Here is a 22,500-nt window from a genome sequence, read left to right as displayed (position 1 = left end):
GGAGAGGGAGAGAGAGAGAGAGAGTGAGAGGGAGAGAGAGAGAGAGTGAGAGGGAGAGGGCACGATGGAGGTGCAGGTATGACGAGGGAGAGACAAGTGAGAGGGTGTGTGTCTGTGTGTGTGTGTGTGTGTGTGTGTGTGTGTGTGTGTGTGTGTGTGTGTGTGTGTGTGTGAGTGTGTGTGTGTGAGAGTGTGTGTGTGTGTGTGTGTGTGTGTGTGTGTGAGTGTGTGTGTGTGTGTGTGTGTGTGTGTGTGTGTGTGTGTGTGTGTGTGTGTGTGTGTGTGTGTGTGTGAGTGTGTGTGTGTGTGTGTGTGTGTGTGTGTGTGTGTGTGTGTGTGTGTGTGTGTGTGCGTAAATTAAAACATGAGGTGTTCCAACTTCCTACAAAATCAAGACAAGAGCTTACAGACGTCGTCCAGAGACTTTCAAGTGTTTCTGCTAATTCATCTCTCAATTGTTTAATACCAAATTACATCTGGGAGTGATTTTGGTTTGTGAGCTGAAGCCTCTTGACCTGTCGGGTCATCAGGTTCAGGTAAACCACCAGAGATCATTATGGACACGGCCACTAGAGGTCAGAGGTCAGAGGTCAGAGATCAGAGGTTAGAGGTCAGAGGTTAGGGGTGGACCTGGTCAGTCTGTCAAGTTTATGTATTTCAATGGATTTTATTATATTCTGTAAAATAGTGCTGCTGATTCTCTGCCATGTCACACTAACATCACCCTGACCTTTAACCCCGACCTTCACACCCGACCTTTACAAGCTCATCAACCATGAGTTGGTAAATCATATAAAGTCCCACGGCACTCTGAGGTGTCGTACCTCCTGTCACCAGTAGAGGCGCTATATATCATATATAGATAATAATAATAATAGTACATATACAGAATTATATATATATATATATGTATATATACAGTATAATATATATATACACACAGTCCATGTCAGTCCAGTCGTGGATCATAGCGGATGTGATGTGAACCACTCGGGGTTATTAACGCACCATGACTCATCTGGTGGCATGTTTCCATGGCGACCACTAATTCCCTAATGGTGGTTTGTCCACAAGGGCGTCACAGTGAGACCCGTTCCCCGGGCAGCCGACCAAATGGTTCCGTTGGCCCAGAAACGTCCAGTTCTACTTAAAATGATTCAACTCGTCGGCTCTCTCACCTTTTCCGTTCTCCACGTCCTGAGAGGCGATGACGAAGCCGAAGCCTTCTCCTGGCTTCCTCCTCAGCTCCACCTCGAACCCTCGCAGTGGTCTGGTCTGTTCTCCGCCCTGCCTCTCCGGACCGGAACCAGGCACAGCGACGTCGCCGCCCGCCTCGTCCTCCAGGCCCGTGTTTATCCAGTCTTTGGGCTCCATCGTCAGGGTAACGGGAATCGACTCCAGGAAGCTGGTGCTCTGGATGAGCGAGGAGCGCGTGGGGACCGGCGACGGGGGCGTGCTCCTGGACACGCGGGGCAGAGGCAGCAGGGTGGAGTCGTCTGAGCCGACGGGCGGAGGAGGGGGCCGGAGGAGGGGCGGCGGGAGTCTCCGCACTGGGCCGGGGGACACGGCTGAATGACAGATACCTGATGATGATAATAATAATAATAATTAGAGATCATAACTGTGAGATGAGTTCAGCCTCAGTGATGAGTAACTGAGAACCACAGACTCATTTACCTCCTCTGTAAACCAGCAGGATGACTTCGCCCTGTCTGGTGTGTTCCTGCAGAACGGTTTGTACCTGTGGACACACACACACACACACACACACACACACACACACGATTAATTATGATAGTTATTGTCGATATGTTTCAAGTTGGTATTCATCTGTCAAACTGTCTGCGCGCCGTCGTTGCTTCAGGGCCACGAGACTCAGGCTGCAGTCGAAGTGTCAAATGTGTTTAGGAAGTTTCCTAAATCTTGAAGTGACCCAGAAGTGTTTCCTCAGCACCAACATGATGTTCACATCCTCTAAATTCTCAGGAAAGGAGCTTCAATGCTTCCTTTCCTATCTCCTTTAGCAGAGGACACACTGGAGCTTCTTATGTGAGAGGAAAGGAGAAATAGACCCACAATTCATTGCGACAGCGATATTTAACGTGACGCGAAGAGTATGAATATGATCCAGATGTCAGTTACTGTTACATATGAATCATAAAACACTGAAACATGCTGATGGAGCCGCTGAGGTTTTTGTAGGTTATCTTCAGAAATGTATCGTTTCACCACGACGTCACATGACGACGTCGTTGAGTGTCAGAGGAGTTGGATTCTCTTTTCCTAAGTCCTATGAATCCTCCTTGACACCTTTCCCTGACCTCATGACCTTTTCCACTGAGGTCAAGGAACAGAAGGAAGGAGGAGACGATATGAAGGACCATCTGACTCCTCCCTCAATAACCATAAACAGGTTCAGTTCACTCCATCACCTGTGATAAGCTCAGACTCTGGACGTCGGCCCCGTTGATTTTGACGATGGCGTCCCCCGGCTGCAGAGCGTTGCACTGCTTCCTGTCCCAGACTCGTTTGACGATCGTCGTGCCGCCGCCCCGACCGCCGGCCGCCACGCTGAAGCCGAGGCCTCGGTCTCTTTGCGTCTGGGACAAGGCCACCGGCACCAGCTCTCCTCCGCCACCCACGCTCATCGCCCCCGGAGACGACAAGCCGCCGGGGCTCGCCGTGGGGCTGGTGTTGCCATGGAAACTGTCGTAGCTGCGGTGGTATGGGTGGTCAGAGGTGGGGGGGGGTCTGAGGTGGGAGGTCTGCTGCGGGAAGAGGCTGCGGGGGCCGGCGGGGGAGGACGCCGGCCTCCTGGGCGACTGCGGCAGCGGCAGCCGGGACCCCGACAGGGCGCAGCTGGACACGTCGCTCTCCGACGACTTGGACGTTCCATAATGTAACGGATGAGGCGGCGTCGACAGAGAGTTGTTGTTGTGGTTACGGATCATTGATGCCCTGATGACGAAGAGGGAAAAATATTAAACAAGTCTTATGGCTGCAACTTATGATTGATGAATATTCATTATCGATTAATCAGCCAATTACTTTTTAACAATTAATATTCCAGCCTGAGAAACGTGGGAAAGTTCCCAAGAGCCAAAACTGATGAAATGAAAACTGTTGTTCTGTCTGAAAAGATATTTCATCTACTATCGGACAAAATCCTCACATTTGAGAAACTAGCTGCTTGAATAATAAATTAATGAATAATGAAATTAATAATCTTTTCAATGAACTAATCGACCTATAGATGAAATGATTGAACTCTTAAAGTACATTAAAGGTCATTAAATCCCACTGTTGACCAGTTACAGTAGAACTATAGTAACTGTATGAACAAGATACATGTTCTACCTAAATATGGAATCACACCAGAATCAAATTTCTCATCTAAAAAAACCAGATGTGTCTTGATTTGAAAAATGGAATATTAAACGTTACAGGTGAACTTCAATGAAACACTAATGAGGAGTTATTGTACATTAAAACGACTCGACATTGATGTGAGTCTGTCGTGGGACACGTGTGGTTGTTACCTGTGGTGTAAAGTAACGAAGTTCAAGTAGGTTGTTCTTAAGCACTGAAGTGGATTTTGGGAGTATCTATACTTAACTTGAGTTTTTATGAGTAAGAGCAGAGGGAGGAAAAAATACTGTTGATAAAGTTTAAATTGAAGAATTTTATTTCTTTGTACTCGATACTTAAGTACATTTGATACTTTAAGACTTTTACTCAAGTCCTTTTCTTACGTGTAATCTTTACTTCTACCTGAGTCATTTTCAAGTAAGATACTCTACTCTGACTCAAGTACAGTATATCATGTGAGTACTTTGTACACGTGTGGTTGTTACCTGTGAGAACCGATCGCTGACACGACCTCACTGTCGCTCTGACTCGCCAGCGTCTGGTCGAGCGACTGCAGTCGGGCCAAGCTCCTGAGGGAGCGAGGCGGACGCAGCGGGGACGAGGAGGCGGCGATGCTCAGGCTGGAGCGTCGGTAAGGGGGCGGCGGCCTCACGCCCAAAGACGTGGCGTTCCCGTTGGCGTCCAGAATCACGCCCGGTTCCGTGTACATGTCGTCACCGTGGAGCCCGTTGAAGTGGAAGTGGCGGCTGTGGGGAGTGGGCGTCGGGAGGCGGGGCTGAGGCTGGGTGGTGGTGGGCGGCAGGACGGGGTCCCCTTGCTTGGGACATCCGTCGGGGTTGTAGAGCATGGGGTACCCTCTCCTCACCTCCACGTCCACGCTGTGGCCCACGGGCACCGACTTGAGCATCTCCACCACCTCCTTGTGGGACACGCCCAGCACACAGACGTCGTTGATGTAGACCAGGATGTCGGCTGATGAGACGCGAAGGACAGAGATTTGATTTACAACACATTCATTATAACTTAATCTGTAATCAGCTGCAGCAGAACTGACACTCGTGTGCAGCTTCCTGGTTACTGAGCTTCTCTCTTCAATGTTCCAACTTTAATTTGTTTCACCATCTTCATACAGTATGTTTGACTGTGCAGATAGAAGCAGTTTGCAGATGAAACAGCGTCTGCGTGTTTTGAGTGGGAGTGGACTAATCCCACCTCTAATCCTCTAAAGCAGCCTATTAACATCTATAAACTAGATCAGTCCACAGAGACAGACTGTGCCCCGGCTCACACAGCGCTAATATCTGTGTGTGTGTGTGTGTGTGTGTGTGTGAGTGTGTGTGTGTGTGTGTGTGTGTGTGTGAGAGTGTGTGTGTGTGTGCGTGTGTGTGTGTGTGTGTGTGAGAGTGTGTGTGAGAGTGTGTGTGTGTGTGTGTGTGAGAGTGTGTGTGAGTGTGTGTGTGTGTGTGTGTGTGTGTGTGTGTGTGAGTGGTGTAGGTATTACTCATGTTGAGGGGACCTAACTAAATCTGTTGACACAAAAAGAAAGTCCCCATAATGAAAATATTTAAGGGGTTGGTTAAGTGTGTGCGTGTGCGTGTGTAAGTGCGTGTGTGTGTGTGTGTGTGTGTGTGTGTGTGTGTGCGTGTGTGTACCACTGCATATGCATGTGTTATGACATCTGGATTATGATGTGCGAGCCACGAGGATTAAGCACCACTTGTGATATATGTGATATTTCAGTATAATCCCAGAGAGTGGAGACGGACACAGACTGTTAAAACACACACCGCTGATTAAAGTGTTAAAAAAAAAGTAAATTACTCATCTCTGTCTGCAGCTGTAACAAGTCTATTATTATTATTATTATTATCACTGATAGCTTGCCGCTAAGTAAAGAGTTTCGGTGGAACTGTTGATTCAAAGGATTCATCTCACACATAGTTTTCATTTGACAGAAATATAAATATATAGTTTATGTAAATATATATCTGGTCCCTGGTCGTATTTCGTACCCGTCTTGAGAGCTGACGGTCCACTTGACGTCACGCTGTAGACCTGGAGGAACTCCCTTCGCCTGCTGCCGCCCACGATGTTGAACCCAAACCCCCTGGAGCCCTTGGTCAGGTGCGTGTGCACGGGGAAACCCCGTAGCTCCGCCGGCTGCTCCGTGAACCCTGAACGTCCCGGAGCAGAGACACACAGAGAGAAGACGAGATACTGTGAGTTTATATGACGTCAGAACTGAGCGGTTTTCTCAGGGGAAGGAAACAAACTGCAAAACCAGTCGACAGATGGTTATTAACAAAATAATACTTATAAATAAATAGACATGCGACTGCATTAGAAGCAGAAGCCATTACAGGCTCAACTCCAGAACGTAATCCATTACACTGACCCGACCCAGCACTGTAATCTGGGTATTTTTTATTTACTGTTAGTTCACGTCACTAAATCTGTGGAACGTGTTTTTACACTGAATCTGTTTTACTTCTTATTTCAGCCCAGTGTTTGTAAAGTGTTTTTTTATTTGTATTTTCTCAACCTTTCCATGTCTGTGGCACATGATGAGGTTAAGGTTTGATTACATCTGTATCAGATTTCATATGACTCCTCTGACGTGCAGGTAACTCTGGTCACAAAGGGGATTATAGCCCCTTCTCCTGGTGAGAGGAGGAACTGCACCGGAGACAGAACAGATGGTTTCTCAACACTTTGCAATCAGTCATGTCAGAGAAACTACACATTGTCCTCGTTCTTTCAACAGAGAATCATCATGTGACTGATTATGAAATGAAGTTGCCGGGTCACGTGTGGTCCACGTGCCGACCGACGCTCCCGCCTCGGCAGCGAGTCTGGCTCTGTGCCAGCGGCGCCGAGCTTTAGGCCTTAATCACTTTACACGTCTCTGTTCGGCTGAAAGCTCATTCCATCTCATTTGTCTCTAACAAGCCGGCTGCGTCTCGTCACTTGTGTTCTCCACAAACGCGGCGCTGCACTCGGGCTGTTCACGTCACGACTGAGGGAAGGAAAGAAACAAAAAGAGGCTCACACTCGTTCTTGTAGACGCTCTCCCTGCTCAGGGCGCGAGGACGCTGCCAGCTGCTCGTCTTTGGATTGCGACTTGCAGAGACAAAGAGGGGGAGAAAAGAAAAGACCCTCTTCAGTCATTTAATATAACACGACGGCAACCGGAGTCAGAACAGAGACGAGCATCACGCTGCAGATCGTCATGACAACTGTGTTCTGTTGTCAGAGCACGTGCACTTTATTAGTTTGACATTTTTAGGTAACATGCTTAATAGTTTTCTCTCTGAGAGTCAGACAAGAAGATCAATACTGTTCACTCAACTGTACATTATGTGTGTGTGTGTGTGTGTGTGGGGGGGGGGGTTAGCCTAGCTTAGCATAAAGACTTTACACAGAGAGGAAGAGCCTGGATCTGAACACCTCCGTAAATAACATAATAAAGTGTAATGATAATGATAAAGTGTTTATGGGAGCGTCCTGTGTCAAAGGGACTTCTGTTATTCTTTGGTTCTTGTATCTACAGTTGTTTCATTTTGAATTCCCTCTCCTCGTGTCTCTTCACAACAAGTGTCTTGTTTTTGTTTCCTCTACGTTTTCCCGTGTTTACCTGTGATTGTCTGTCACCTGTGTTCAATCCTTCCTGCTCCGCTCGTGTATCTACTCTGTTCGGTTGTGACTCCAGTGACACACACTCCGGTTCACTTCCGTCTCCTGGTTCTGTTTTTTGGTCCCTAGTGATTTTTCCTGGTGGATTATTTTTGTTGGATATTTGTTAATACAGAGGGGGCGGGGGGGGGGGGGGGGGGGGGGGATACAGTCGTGGGCTCAGCTTGAGGTGCAGGGAAACACACTCGGCTTGTTTTGACTCCGGATTCCCTTTCCTTTCCCAGACTTGATGCTAAGCTAGGCTAATGAAAGCAAAAGAGCATATTTCCAAAAAAGGTCAAAAGGTCAGAGTGGCAGACACTCACTCTATGTAATGCGACTCTCCCGGGTCACTGAAGGCCTGCTCCCAGTGATCAGGCATCACGGCTCTCAGCCGGGCTCCACTCCTGCTGCTCACGATCCCGTTCCCTATGAAACAACCATCGCCGCCGCTGCTCGACGCCCGGGGCCGACCAGGGGAGCGGTGGCTGGGAACGACGCCTGCAGAGCCTCCTGTAACCACGGTGATAAAGAGGACGAAGCGTTAAAGGGCCCATATTGTCTATTTTTTTCATAATAATTAAGGTCGAGGGTCTGTAAGTACCGTAAACGTGTCAAAACGGTCAAGAAGCAGACAAACACACAGTCTGCATTCAGCAGCTGCTCTTTTTTTTTACAATGCCCCAGGACTTCCCCAGAAATGTGACGTCATAGTGACGTAGTCTCTGACTTCAGCCTCCGGCGCTCACCGTCATTCTGTTGCCAAGCGACCAACAGCACGAGAACAATCAGGAAGTGACATCATTGACCAGGATTCATAAGGAGATTAATACAAGAGACCAGAACTAACTCTGAATTATTTTACCTTTGCAAAATGAATCAGTAACCGGTGCCGGTCCGCTGTGATTTCATGACCGGCCACCGACACTGCGGACCAGCGGACCGATGGACCGGCCGCTCTGGCGTTTTCCGCCCCACAGGCCGCCGCCGACACCGGGTACCGATGAATTATTGGTAGTCGGGATCTGGGAGATCCGAAAACAGTCGGCCAATCAGGAGAGAGGCTCATAACATATTAATTAGACAGGCCAAAGTTGACCAAAAAAATTTTTTAACCAAATAAAACAAATGTATCTTCTTCAGGATCAAAACTTCAAATAAAACACCAGAAAGGTGTAAAATATGGGACCTTGAAAATAAATCTAATAAAAACCTGCGGCACATTATCGAACAGATGCAGTAGGTGAGAAAAGTTTCTCCTGCAATCTGTTGCGACCTGATGTCGGGCACAGAGCGCTGAGCTCAGCATCTCGCTGCCTCGGAGGAGACGCAGCGTTGTGACTGTCACGCCAGCAGATTCTTTCCTCCCGCTGTCCTTCAGCTGTGAGCTCTGCCACAGATCGGAGACACGTCGGCGTCCGGAGTCCTGCTGCCGGACCCGTCCGCCCACACAGCAACACTCAGCAGAGGTCAGAGTGTTGGACGCCATCCACCCCCCTCCACCCCCTCCACCCCCTCCTGCTGCCCTACCTGCCCGTGTGGAGCACGTCCCTCCCCCTCTGCCTCTCTCCTCCGTCACCACGGCTCCGTGCCGCTGCCTCGCTCGTCTGTCCTGCTTCCTTTTTCTTTTACAATCACTTTTCCAACATGACCTTCATAATTCATAATGTCATAACTAAATGTTAATAAGCTGCACAATGTTGTGGTGCTTAACAACTGTTTGAGGCAGACAGAGGGAGAAAAAATATTCATATTCATAGACTAATATCATAAATATTGATTGAATACATTAATAGAAATGTTGAGTTAAAGTCCACAAAAATGAGAATATGTTTTCATCCTCGACAGGAAGAAGCTGCAGCAGCTGCACATGAAGCAGCAGAAGTTAAATACTGCTCACACATCAGTGCATCAATATTAATAACCTCATATAATTGAGTGTAGCAGCCACAGGGGACGTCCTTTTACTTTGACACTAAGTGCATCTCGCTGATAATACTTGTGTAATGTTAATACAGTACAACTCTGAACGCAGTACTTTATTTACTTCTTACACCACTGGTGGATAATTATACATAAATCACTGTATCTGGTACCATGAGTCATCCCTCACATCTAAAATTTAAATATTTGCTCGGTCACCCTGCGCTGGCAGATTAACGATTGATTTAGAAAACACACTTCCTGAGGTTTCTCCCCTCACCTCCTCTCTGGCTCCGCCCACGACGCTGACTGACCTTCCTCTGGAGGTGACTCAGGATCGATGAGGGCAGGGAGCATACTAATCAGGCTAACGATTGATTAGTGTGGGTATCAGAGACCGGCGCTATAGCTGCAGGAACCATGTAGCGTTTAGCTGCTGCCTTCTGTGCAGGGAAGGTTTTCTACTGTCGATACAAACTATTGAACTAGCGACGAGCAGGCGACAGAGACACTTGCCGGACAGGCCCGAGTCCTCCTCGCTGTTGTCACCTTCCTCCGCGGCCTTCTCCAGGTTGCTGAGCGACCTGCTGCGTGTGCGGAAGTTTCTGAGCAGGTTGCGGTGTTCCTGGTACGTGATGGGGGGGCTGTCGGGGCCCACGTGGACGGGCCGAGGCGTCCCGTAGTAGTTCCCTGAGACGGAGAAAGACGTCTGGATTTAAAACGCTGAGCCAACTGATCATTTTGTCAAAAACATCAAAAACAATAACAAAAAGACATAAATATAGATCCACAATAGTCACTATTCTGTATTGACATGTGACTCAGTGCCACGACGATTCAGGTTCCTGAGTTCAACAAGAGATTTGATATTCAAATATTCATGAGCGGAGCAGAGTGACAGTATCTTATTATGCACATGCCACATGCCTGTATGTACAGTATGTGCATTATGTTTCTCCGGAGATCACGGCTGTATATATATATGTATGTGTGTATATGAAACATTAGATTTGTGAACTCAGTCACAAGGTCACCAGCCTCCACCGGTTCCTGCAGCTTCTGCAGCTTCTGCATCGCGCTCGCCGCTGCTTCCTGCTGCTTCTCTGTCGTGATGTGTCTGTCAATGTCACACGTGAAGCAAGGGGAGGATGACATTTATTGCTCTCCCATTAAACTCGTATAAATTATGGATGCTAATGTGTGGAGGCTTTTTTAATCAGAGGCGGCACTCTGACCCTGACGGGAGGGAGGAACACACGAGGTGAGCAACACCTGAAGGCATTAATACGCCAGGAACCGACTGTCCTCTCGCTTATTAATTATGTAAACCTCATTTATCACAGCACAAAAAACCTTTAAATGTTTAATTGGCAGGAGACACAAGTAGCAGACGAAAAAGAAGCGAAAACAGTTTGACATTTTTGGGGAATACGCACGACACGAGATGAGAATATGAAAACCACTCTCATGTCTGTGTGATTAATATGGAGCGATAACCAGCATGGTGTTAGCGTAGCTGAGCATTAAGATATGAAGCTTTCCAATCTTTTATGAAGCGTGGAGCCAACATGGCCTCTGGCTGTGGCATCAGATTTACTGCTGGATATGAGAGAGATATGAGATATGAGAATAGAGATATGGTCTTTGTAGCTCTCAGACTGTTTCTTTACCTTGCAATGCTTCTGTGTTTCAGTTATATAGCTCCTTCTTATTATTAAAACAATTCATAATTGCAGCACGTTGTTGTACTGTTTGTATTCAAATGCAGAGAAATTAAGGTACACTATGATAATTACACAGATTTCTACTGAAGACTCTGTTGACCTTTGAACTTGCCGCTCTCCAGCAGCGCCCCTGACTCCTCCAGGGAGAAGAACTCCTCAATGGAGACAAAGTTGTAGTCGACAGCTGAGATCTCGCCGTCCCTGGGCCTCCTGGTCGTACCTGGGGGAGACGAGACCACGGAAATATTATGCTGTACATCAGAAACACAAGGAAGTATTATGTTACGAATCATGAGCCACGAGGGGAGAAAGACTCGCTCGCTCCTCTGTGGACGATACGTCAATTAATCCAGAATCTTTTCCTCTCATCGGGAGTTCAGCGTTTAAACAACAGAGACACTCAGCAGGATATAAATAGTCTAAGCATCAGTTTGACAGATTATTAAGAGAACGCGCATTAACATGTTTCACACTAATGAATCCATAGATGTTGTATTCAACATCATAAACAATCTTAAGCATGAATGGATAATAACAATCATCGATGACCACTGGAATTACAGCGTTTCACTGTTGGTCCACAGAGATTCAACCGTGGTATGAAGAGCACAACGACCACGACCGCACACTTTAACCGAGGCCTTCTAATTATGAACAGATCTGTAAGAACAGAATTAAACATTTATGAGACACTAAAGTCTTTAGGTCTTTCTATCAACACGGAGCTGCAGCTCTCAGATGATCGATGGTCTGTCGTCATAACTGATTCACATTGACCTCGGCCTGGAAGAGAGAGACATCAGGCGAGTCCCGATCACTATTACAGGACGGATCAGATCCAACAGAGTGAATTCATGTACAGACGTCTAGTGTGAAACATATCACGCTTCTTTTAACCGACGCCTGCTGTGACCTGGAGATGAGACGTTTCCAAACTGAGGACGAATCTCTGTCCTTCACACGAGTGATGTCACAGTGGAGTCGACAGGAGGGAGTCGCGCCCAGATCCTGTAAAACCCCTGATTAATGCACCGCTGTCCTGGGACCAGCTCCCTCAGCCACAATGACACACGCACAGGGCACTCACACACACACACACACACACACACACACACACACACACACAGAGAGAGACTCATACACACACACACACACACACACACACAGAGAGAGACTCACACACACACACACACACACACAGAGAGAGACTCACACACACACACACACACACACACACGCACACACACACACAGAGAGAGACTCACACACACACACACACACACACACACACACACACATACAGAGAGAGACTCACACACACACACACACACAGAGAGAGACTCACACACACACACACACACACACACACAGAGACTCACACACACACACACACACACACACACACACACACATACACACACACACACACACACACACACACACACACACACGCACGCACACACACACACACACACACACACACACACACACACACACACAGAGAGACTCACACACACACACACACACACACACACACAGAGAGACTCACACACACACACACACACACACACACATACACACACACACACACACACACACACATACACACACACACACACACACACACACACACACGCGCACACACACACACACACACACACACACATTTCGTACCAGCAGTAGTAGATATTCTTTCTGGGCTAAATCCTTTTTTTGTCCATGCGTCCACATGTTCTGACAAAAGCAAATATAAAAAGCCATATTCATGTCTTCAGGTGACAAATACACAGACACAGACTTATCAAAAATCACAAAAACAAATGATGGGTTACTTTTTTGTATTGTTGATCGATTAATTGATTAATAATTTTGTTGATAAATTTTCAGAAAATATTAAAATCATAACAATTTTCCATAATCCAAGTTGAAGCTGATTGTATGACCAACAGTCAAAAACCAAATTCTATTTTCTACCACAGAAGAAAAACCAACACGTCTTCGGATCTGACGACGTGGAAACTGAGTTTTTTTGGCATTTTTCTTAAAATCGATAATTCAAATTGTTGCTGACTAACTTTCTGTTCATCGACTAATTGATTGATTCTACTGATCGATACGGTTTTTCTGTGTGTTTCCCTGCAAGGGACAGATTTCTCCAGAGCAGTTTGACCTTCGCTCTCCGACTCATCAGGAAACTGTCTGAGGCTTTTGAAGAGGATGATTCGGTATCACCTGTATCATCACGGCCTGTTCCACAGTTTGTGCAACGCAGCAACTGGGGAAGTGTGTTTCCTTCGTGATGCCTTCGCTTCCTCACTCTACAAAAATGTCCAAAATTAACAGTTCACAACCATTTACACGCTGGCAAAGGAAAGTAGAGGTCACTGCGTCTAATTAAAGATCAAATCTCCCGACGACATCTCCTCGTCCTCGTCCCCTCAGGACACCGTCTCTCTCCAGCTGACGTGGGGCGAGGCAGCGAGTCATTATCTACGCTCCCTCCTCGGAGATATATATGACATGACGGGACGGATTATTGACATCTTCTTCTTCCTCCCTGTAGGCGCCGCTCCCTGATCCCCGGGGACCCGGCGAGACGGGGAGTGAAGAGGTAATTACACAGAACTCTGTCTCAACACCCGGAGAGAGAGAGAGAGAGAGAGAGAGAGAGGGCTGTCTGTCAGGATCACTGCTCGCAAATAACTAACAATGAACCATACGAGTTGAAAAGGCCACAGCCAGAATATTACAGGGACTAAATGATGATGATTCTTATCGGTGACTCACTCGCTGAAGACAATTAGAAAAGTCTTTCATGGGGAGATGGAGACAGTGACATTGACTGTGAGTTATCCAAGGGCACACGTACGATCAGTTACTGCAATTATAGACATGGACGGGAAAAATCAACAGAATGATACGTATGATGAGAGAAATGGGTCATTCTCATAAGTATTATAGTATAGTATAAAAGTAAAATCCTGTTCAAGCTAGATTCGCTGTTGAAAATGCAAATATGACGCAAAGAAACTGGAAACTTCCAGAGCAGCAGAGGCAGCGAATCATGAGAAGACGACAGGTGTGTCAGCAGACAGTGAGCGTTAGCATTAGCAGTTAGCATCCACGAGAGGACGACAGGTGTGTCGGCAGACAGTGAGCGTTAGCGTTATCAGTTAGCATCCACGAGAGGACGACAGGTGTGTCAGCAGACAGTGAGCGTTAGCGTTAGCAGTTAGCATCCACGAGAGGACGACAGGTGTGTCAGCAGACAGTTAGCCTTAGCAGTTAGCATCCACGAGAGGACGACAGGTGTGTCAGCAGACAGTGAGCGTTAGCATTAGCAGTTAGCATCCACAAGAGGACGACAGGTGTGTCAGCAGACGGTTAGCGTTAGCATTAGCAGTTAGCATCCACGAGAGGACGACAGGTGTGTCAGCAGAGAGTTAGCCTTAGCATTAGCAGTTAGCATCCACGAGAGGACAGGATTCCTCTGTGAGCGACAGAGAGTGGATGTTTCAGACACATTTCAGAGGTAAACAATGTTAAACTAGCAGATTATTTTGACATACTTTAAAACGTGACTGGAGTGGATCTTTGATTCTGTCATTCACTTCCATTTTCACGCTCTGCCCCCCGACTGAGCCTTTGTAATGATATTTCTTGCATCAGAGCAGCTCAAACATCAGAGAACATTGTCTCATCAAAAGGATTTAGGGATTGAGATACTCTCTAAATAGCACAGCGGAACTAAGCCACAGTTTCAGAGGAAGAAATAGAATCTAAATGAAAAAATCTAAATCAAAAAGTCAAGCCTCGTCACGCATCGTACCGTCACACGTCTCTTCGCTTCCTCGCAGCGGAAAAACATTCTTCAAAACTTGAACTACGCTTCTCGAGATTCTGGGGCGAACAAATCTCTATCACGTGATTCAGAGTTTTTAATTATCAACAACAACAAAAACAAAAAAACTAGGACAAAGAGTGAACAGGAGGAACGTACACGGTCCTGAAGGGGCCACGACGAGCCGCTGACGCAAACGCTCCCGTGACACGACGCTGCCTCGTCCCGGGAAAACTTCTGCGTCTTCACGTCTACAATGTGTGAAGTGAGAAGCCGTGTGGGGACCAGGGCAGCATGAGAACAACAGCATCTTACTGTGTCATCTCCCACAGATCAGGGGATTACACACCCGGGGGCTGAGCCCGGCCTGTTGTCACTCTCACTACGCTCAGGAGACGGGAAGTCGGGAAAAGTTTGGCACCATCAACAGGAGGAGGCTGTCAAATATGACAACATCCTGTTAGAGAATATAATCTAGACATGCTCTCAGAACAATGTCTGACATCTGGTTCATCTGATTTTCTTCCTCAGTTTATTTGTTGAATTCAATGTGAGCAGCTGCTCGTGCATGTGACGGGATGAGCTCAGTACGAACACAGCGACTTGATCTTCCTCTTCCACTACGCCGTGAGTTCTGACCCGGGCCTTGTGCTGTCGTGAGTGTGCTGCTGCGTGGCGGCAGACTGTCCCACATGACCTACTTCCTGGACTCAAAGAGAGATTAGCAACTACTCCACACAGTCACAGCAAGGTTAAGACGACACACACACACACACACACACACACACACACACGAGGTGGGGTCTGCTCTACACCTCCTCCTGACGAAGAAGAAAACACGAAGCAGGTTCAGGAAATCACACAGACTCAGCTGCGACTGTACATCCTCGTCCCTTCACGGTGACGTCACGCCACAGAGGATTAAGACAGCGACAGATGTACGACGACGAGCCGCCTTTGGCTGCCACCGCGCCTGATTTCATACAGACATATGAATCCAAATGAAAGTGCCTGTGTTGCTCAGAAGATCATGTAAAAAGAATCTGTCACACAGAACTATCCTCAGTTTAACCTCCATCTTACCACCAGCCAGCCTGGAGCGTTGTTGTGACAACAGAGGCTGTTGCTATGGAGATGTCCAGCATGAACTCAAACTTGATTTACGATATTTAAGATGTTCATAACCAAGACCTGATGCTGTGCATCATCCATGTGTTGTTGATTTGATTCAACTTCTTTACTCAGTGTTTCAGTACATCGCCCCGGTTCCTCTCGCATACATTGACACACGAGAGTGTGGGAAAACAGTTCTTCAGGTTTAAAACTCCAATTAACACCCAGACATTCTCACGGTGGCAACCGCCAAATGTGTTATCAAAGAATTAATGAGGTCAGTAAGTTGCACAGGAGATTGGAAGATGAATGAACCTGGAGCAGATGATATATTCAAATACACGGTATACGGGGAACATTTAAGATATATTGACTGAAGGAACAGAAACAGAAGACTTACAGGGGACAGCGCGGAGGTAGAGGTTCTCTCTGATGACCTGCTGCAGCTGACTGTCCACTGAGCCGGGGGTGAAGCACTTACTCAGATACAACCTGAGGTCCTTGCACAACGTGGAACCTGAGGGAAGGACAAAGACACACACACACACACACACACACACACACACACATCAGCTCAGGAGCATCAACAGTCTGATGACGTTTACTCTTCGATTCGTCTCCTAGAGACAAAAAATTGTTCTGAAGTAATAAATTTGATCGTCAGACTCGATTGCACAGCATCACGTTCTGATGGTTCGACTCCACGTCGTGTACAGTGAACAACATCCTGGTGTGTGGAACGTGTTCTCCCGAGCAGGGAGGTCGATGGCTGCAGACGGAGCAGGTGGGCGTCAGTCACCGGGCGAAGGCCGAGCTGATCCACCGTTTCCTCTCTGATGTCTTCATATCTTCTCCAGTGCTTTACGGCCTCTGACGACAGACGGGCCACTTGACGTTATGAATGTGATCGCTGCTTCTCCAGCTTGTCAGTCTGACAGACGGCCGCTCTGCCGCCCGGCAGTCTGCCCCCCACCCCCACCCGGTGGCTCTGGCCAGCAGAAGACTGAATTTGCAGTTGGCTATTAACAAAACAGAAAAAACCCGTCACGGTGGTTAAACTTTATTAGTGCAGGCGGTCGACTGGACCAACGTACGACTGGCCACGTGGCTGAGGCTTGTAAAAGGGAAATGAATCTATCCAGATGCCTTTTGTTCATCATGTTAATATGAAACAGCTGCTGTTGAAGATCTGATCATCAGCTCCATGAAACTCAATGAGCCGACTTATGTTTTATTACTAATGTTAAATCCACTGCACCTTGTGCAAACACATCACATACAAGATAGAGTGACGCAGTCAGGCGGTTGACAGCATCCAGAGAAGAGGTACTAGTGATGTGTGAACATGTGATGGACAGAATATCCCCTCTCTTTGGTTTTGTCCACAGATCAACAGCATCAGTGCTAAAACCTTCAAACTGCTTCCTGCCTGCGGGGGGTGGAGCCCGGCGTCCTGGTGCGGGTGCACAGTGAGATGTCGGAGGAGGAGGAGGAGGTGTGGTGCAGCAGCTCATCCATCACTGTCCCGGGTCGGGCAGACTTCAGGAAGGATAATGGATCCACCAGCGGCAGAGGAACCAGGAGCAAAGGTCCCCGTTTACACCCCTGTGGCCGGATCAGCCATCAATCTGGCCGAGCGAGGCCACGGAGCGGCCGTCATGTGACGCTCCAGTGACTTATCGCTCCGTTCAGAGCCCACGACCACATCCCCCGTCATAGACATCAAGGCCCCTCACGGGTGACAGGCAACTACATCGCCACACACTCTTGTCATGTGTCATCACCAATTTGACCCCCACCCACATATTGACCGATCGCCTTGACACACTCAGACTAATTGACGAGTGCAGATCGGCGTCAGAAGGCTGCAGGCGGCAGGTTTGATCCTGTGAGAGTCGGAGGACAGAGGAACAGATTGTCTGGGTGCAGCTTGATGAAGCGAAACATAAACAGCAACACGTCAGGCTGTCGGCAGGGCGGCGCGGGGAATTAAAGATGGAACGCATTGTTACGGATGATGTGTGATACATAAATTCCATTAGCAGAACAAAGGCACGCCCACGTCTCCGACCCTCTCTCATCTGTGTGACGATTATCTTTAACCATCTGCCAAAACAGTTATTGTGCTGAATCGTACCTGGGGACACAGTTTTGATGCGGACAGGATGTGGGCAGGAGTTGAGAACGCCTCGGACGTCTCCTAACGTCATCCCTAACACAGGCGTTCCCCCAATTTCTAGGATGACATCACCGACTGTCAGTCCGCCCCCCGGAGCCGACGTGACAAAAGGAAACTCTCCGTAATCCGCTCCTCCGCCGACGGCGACCCCGAGATCCCCCGACGAGCCCAGCAGGGGCACGAAGCTGTCCTGCACCTGGGAACGCCAGTGCAGCTTCTTCACCGCCGTCTTAGACATGGCAAACGAGCTGGAGACAAAAGAAAGGAAGGAGACCGGAGGGTGAGCAGGAGAAGAAGGTGTGACACACTACAAGATCCTGTGACGGGAGCTAGAAGGTCGTTCCTGTTATTTAACCTTTGCCGGCTGTCAGCGTCTGAGGGCTGAGGAGGTAAAACTCATGAATAATTCCAGCTTCGTAGTTTGGGATATTTTCTCTGAGACCGCGGGAGTTTGAATAACTGTCAGGAATAACTCCACATGAGACTGTGCCTTTTGTTTTATGCAAACAAACACTACAGAACAGCGCACGGCCGTCCCACCAGAGATGCTGCAGGCTGACGTGGTTGTTTTATGTAAACACATGAGGAGGAGTTGGACCACATTCCCCCACGTCGTCGGTCACGTGGCAAAATCTGGTTTGCGTTCGATAACGTCACGGGTCAACGGACGCACACACATTCTGACAGGCCAACTCAGGACCTGTGGATCATTTCTGTCTCACAGTGAGGCACAGTTGGACACACAGTGAGACACAGTGAGGCACAGTGAGGCACAGTGAGACACAGTGAGGCACAGTGAGACACAGTGAGACACAGTGAGACACAGTGAGGCACAGTGAGGCACAGTTGGACACACAGTGAGACACAATGAGGCACAGTGAGGCACAGTTAGACACAGCGAGACACAGTGAGACACAGTGAGGCACAGTTAGACACAGTGAGGCACAGTGAGACACAGCGAGACACAGTGAGACACAGTGAGACACAGTTAGACACAGTGAGGCACAGTGAGGCACAGTGAGACACAGTGAGACACAGTGAGGCACAGTGAGACACAGTGAGACACAATGAGGCACAGTGAGGCACAGTTAGACACAGTGAGACACAATGAGACACAGTGAGGCACAGTGAGACACAGTGAGACACAGTGAGGCACAGTGAGGCACAGTGAGACACAGTGAGACACAGTGAGGCACAGGTAGACACAGTGAGACACAGTGAGGCACAGTGAGGCACAGTGAGGCACAGTCAGACACAGTGAGGCACATTGAGGCACCGTGAGGCACAGTGAGGCACATTGAGGCACAGTGAGGCACAGTGAGGCACAGTCAGACACAGTGAGGCACATTGAGGCACAGTGAGGCACAGTGAGGCACAGTGAGGCACCGTGAGGCACAGTGAGGCACAGTGAGGCACAGTGAGGCACAGTGAGGCACAGTGAGGCACAGTGAGACACAGTGAGGCTCAGTTAGACACAGTGAGACACAGTGAGGCACAGTGAGACACAGTGAGGCACAGTGAGACACAGTGAGGCACCGTGAGGCACAGTGAGGCACAGTGAGGCACAGTGAGACACAGTGAGGCACCGTGAGGCACAGTGAGGCACAGTGAGGCACAGTGAGACACAGTGAGGCTCTGGTCAACAAAAAGGTGAGAAGCCCTCAGGCAGAGCAACTCTGAAAATAATGCTTCCTAGTGAGCAGCTGTGTGTGTGTGTTGTGTGTGTGTGTGTGTGTCTGACAGCTCTGAGACGTCCATGATGTGACAGCTCTGATGTCCGGAGAGAGAGAGACAGCGGTCAATGCTCGTCTGACATTATCAGAGCAGCAGCATCACCTTGACACACACACACACACACACACACACACACAAGTCGGAGTAAACACGTCCACAACACGACAGAGAAAAGCTTATTACTGAAGAAATTGTTCAAAGATTTGGGAAATCAAATTTGTTTCCTTGTGGAGTGTCAGATGAGAAGTGATTGGTAGCGCTCTCTATAGCTTAGCATAAGAGTGGAAGTATCAGGGAAGTTTACCTCTGATTACAGTCGACATGCTCAAGGTAAGAAATTGTTCCCAGTTTTGTGAAATTCTGATTTGTTATCTTGTGGCGAGACAATTTGCATATCTTAGCATAAAGAGCCATCTGATTACCACTCTTTATGCTAAGCTAACTGACTCTCATTTAGCTCTGGGAAGCTAACAAGCACATTTCACAAAATGTTAGAACAGCTGCTGATACAAACAGCTCAAAAACAATATTCTGGCTGGAAAATACTGATCTCCAGTTCCATTGGAGGGACGACTGTCAATCACACGTCGCGTCACCAGGTTGTAATCTGCTTAAGTGAGCGCACGCCGACGACGGCCCAGAGGTTTCCTCAGTGCAGAACCAGGATCTAATGAGTGTGAGAAGGTCAGGACGTAAGTAATCCTCTCCACTCGACTGGTCATTCCACTGGCAGATCTGACAGAGATCTTCCTCCATCCTCTCTCCTGCCTGAAGGAGGAGGAGGGGGAGGAATGCGAGGCCACCGATTGAAAGACAAAAGCAGAAATAGAGTGACAATAATGAAATACACATGGATTGTGCATCTTTTCTACTGACATGGTTGGCAGAGGAATCTCCTGTTTGACCTTGCAGGGCTTCAGGTGGAGTTGGTGAATCTAAAACCACACGACTCACATCTCCGTCTGGGTTCAGAGCCACAGGCCGCCCGCGTTGTTCTGGAGCGTTTGAGTAAACACCATCAGACCACGAGCGTTGTTCACGCCGCCGTGTTTCTACATGGAATTATGCTTATCACTTCATCCCTGACAAACAGAGCCCCCGGTCACGTTCCCTCCGCCCCACTGAGAAACCTTCTGCAGCAACACTGTCCACCTGCATTCTCCAGAGCCGAACAGGCAGCAGGACGACCTGCATTAATATGTGTCGTGAGACAGGAATGAAAACAAACGCATCTTCCATCTGATCACAGAAAACATCCCCATGTGCATCCACCCTAGATCATAATTCTATAAGCTGTTAGTCTCTTCATGCTTCATCTGAAGATTTCTAAGCAGTAATGATTCAAAAGCTAAAAATAAAGCTGAGCGCTCCGAGTCCTGCACCGTCACATTGTGAGTTCACATTAACATGGAGGCAGAGTGTTGCTGGTCGTCTTGACCTGGTGCGTCTGACTCAGTCTGATGATTCTCACGCCTGTCAGGTCCGCCGAGGCCCGGACCGGTCTGACTGTGTCCGTCTGGGTCTCCGCAATGTATTTGTGGAGATGGCACGTTAGAGAGCCATGTCCATATTCTTTAATAAATTGTTCCCTCGTATCTCAACAAAATGATTTTGCGTTGAGAACAATCTAAGCTGTCACAGCTCCTCCGTACTTCAAACTGATGAGATGGTGAAATAATGACTCACAGTCCACAGCCAGGCTAGTTGCTCTCTGCTGCTGTACGTAGGCCAAGTGGCAACCCGCCATGACGTCACCCGTCGGTTTGTGAGCTTCCAGACGGTCAGCGCCAACTTGGGTTTTCTTTGCAACCAGACGTAGGCGCAGGTGCTGGTTGACTGAGAGCTCATCCACTGCAAACCCACATACACCTGCAATGCACCTATTGGACGTAGCAGCTGTCAATCACACGCCTCACTTTCTGGACCCGGTGACTACATCAGTGACGAAGGCAAAGTGATGCTTTGAGCTAAACATGCTAACATGCTCACAATGCTAACATGTATCATTAAAAGAGAAGCCGGGGCTGATGGCAATGTTTTCACATAGTTAGTTCATCGTGAGGGAACAGGAACGTCTGTACTCATTAGCACGACAGTCTTTCCAGTAGCTGTTCAGGTATTTCACTGAAAACAAAGACCACCTCCTGATGGATTAGGAAAAGCCAGGGGTTCGTGAAAGACATGAGAAATCATTATGTATGAAACCACGTCTGACAAACCTTCTGACAGTTGTTGAGCAATGTCTCCGTAGAGCAGAGTGGAGGACACGGCACTGATTCAAGGATATCTAACCCTATAAAAAGAATTCTCTATTGAGATTTCTGACCTTCGGGTCAGGAAAGCGCTGACCGGTACAGATCCAGTTTCACTGACTTCCTCTCCACCAGCGACCTGCCCGGCTCTCGGAGGCCGAGCTCGGGTCTTCAGTGAAGTCTCAAACCACAGCAGTCTGTCACTGGTAAAACACACATCCGCTCCACTTGATTCTATTCTCAGGGTTCTTTTTTTCATTTGCACACTACATCTGTTTAATCAGGGAGCATAAAGCATGTGCTCAAGGCTACTGTCTCTGTTTTTAGTTCAACAGCTGAGCCACCGTGGGTTTTCTTTTTCCACTAGAGTCAAACTGCAATTTCAGCCTCATGTTAACAAACTCAACAAAACTCAACATCTGCATTTCTGCTGCGATATAAACCCTCACGGTGCAGCAGTCGAGCTAATGCTAAAGATGTCAGAGGTCCTGAGTAATTCAATTCTTCCCAGTAATTAGTCTAGAAAAGCTTTTCTCCTGGCAGCTCATATAGTCACTGGTGAAATGTCTTTATTACAGGACGAATTAGCTGAGCAGTTATTTCAGGTTGGATCTCCGGGGTATTCATTTATTAAAAGTTACACAGATGAGCTTTGCCATCGAGCTCAATAATTCAAAGTCAACTTGAAGCAAC

The 22,500-nt window shown here is 48.0% G+C and overlaps 1 protein-coding gene across 1 annotated transcript in view; it reads right to left on the bottom strand.

Annotated features, from left to right (window-relative positions):
• The window catches only part of LOC118316669 (membrane-associated guanylate kinase, WW and PDZ domain-containing protein 2), a 35,360-nt gene that overhangs the window by 8,065 nt on the left and 4,795 nt on the right, over nucleotides 1-22,500 (bottom strand). The window contains exons 2-12 of the mRNA XM_035644732.2: nucleotides 17,780-18,069; nucleotides 16,043-16,159; nucleotides 10,789-10,908; nucleotides 9,481-9,654; nucleotides 7,368-7,554; nucleotides 6,419-6,489; nucleotides 5,382-5,543; nucleotides 3,855-4,341; nucleotides 2,433-2,958; nucleotides 1,678-1,741; nucleotides 1,179-1,583 (exon numbers count right to left, since the gene is read on the bottom strand). Coding sequence (XP_035500625.1) covers nucleotides 1,179-1,583; nucleotides 1,678-1,741; nucleotides 2,433-2,958; nucleotides 3,855-4,341; nucleotides 5,382-5,543; nucleotides 6,419-6,489; nucleotides 7,368-7,554; nucleotides 9,481-9,654; nucleotides 10,789-10,908; nucleotides 16,043-16,159; nucleotides 17,780-18,069 — 2,603 coding nt within the window. The remainder of the gene's footprint in view (nucleotides 1-1,178; nucleotides 1,584-1,677; nucleotides 1,742-2,432; nucleotides 2,959-3,854; nucleotides 4,342-5,381; nucleotides 5,544-6,418; nucleotides 6,490-7,367; nucleotides 7,555-9,480; nucleotides 9,655-10,788; nucleotides 10,909-16,042; nucleotides 16,160-17,779; nucleotides 18,070-22,500) is intronic.

Source organism: Scophthalmus maximus, chromosome 3, assembly GCF_022379125.1.
Source record: "Scophthalmus maximus strain ysfricsl-2021 chromosome 3, ASM2237912v1, whole genome shotgun sequence".
Classification (NCBI taxonomy): domain Eukaryota; kingdom Metazoa; phylum Chordata; class Actinopteri; order Pleuronectiformes; family Scophthalmidae; genus Scophthalmus; species Scophthalmus maximus.
This window is presented reverse-complemented; position numbering and strand designations above follow the sequence as displayed.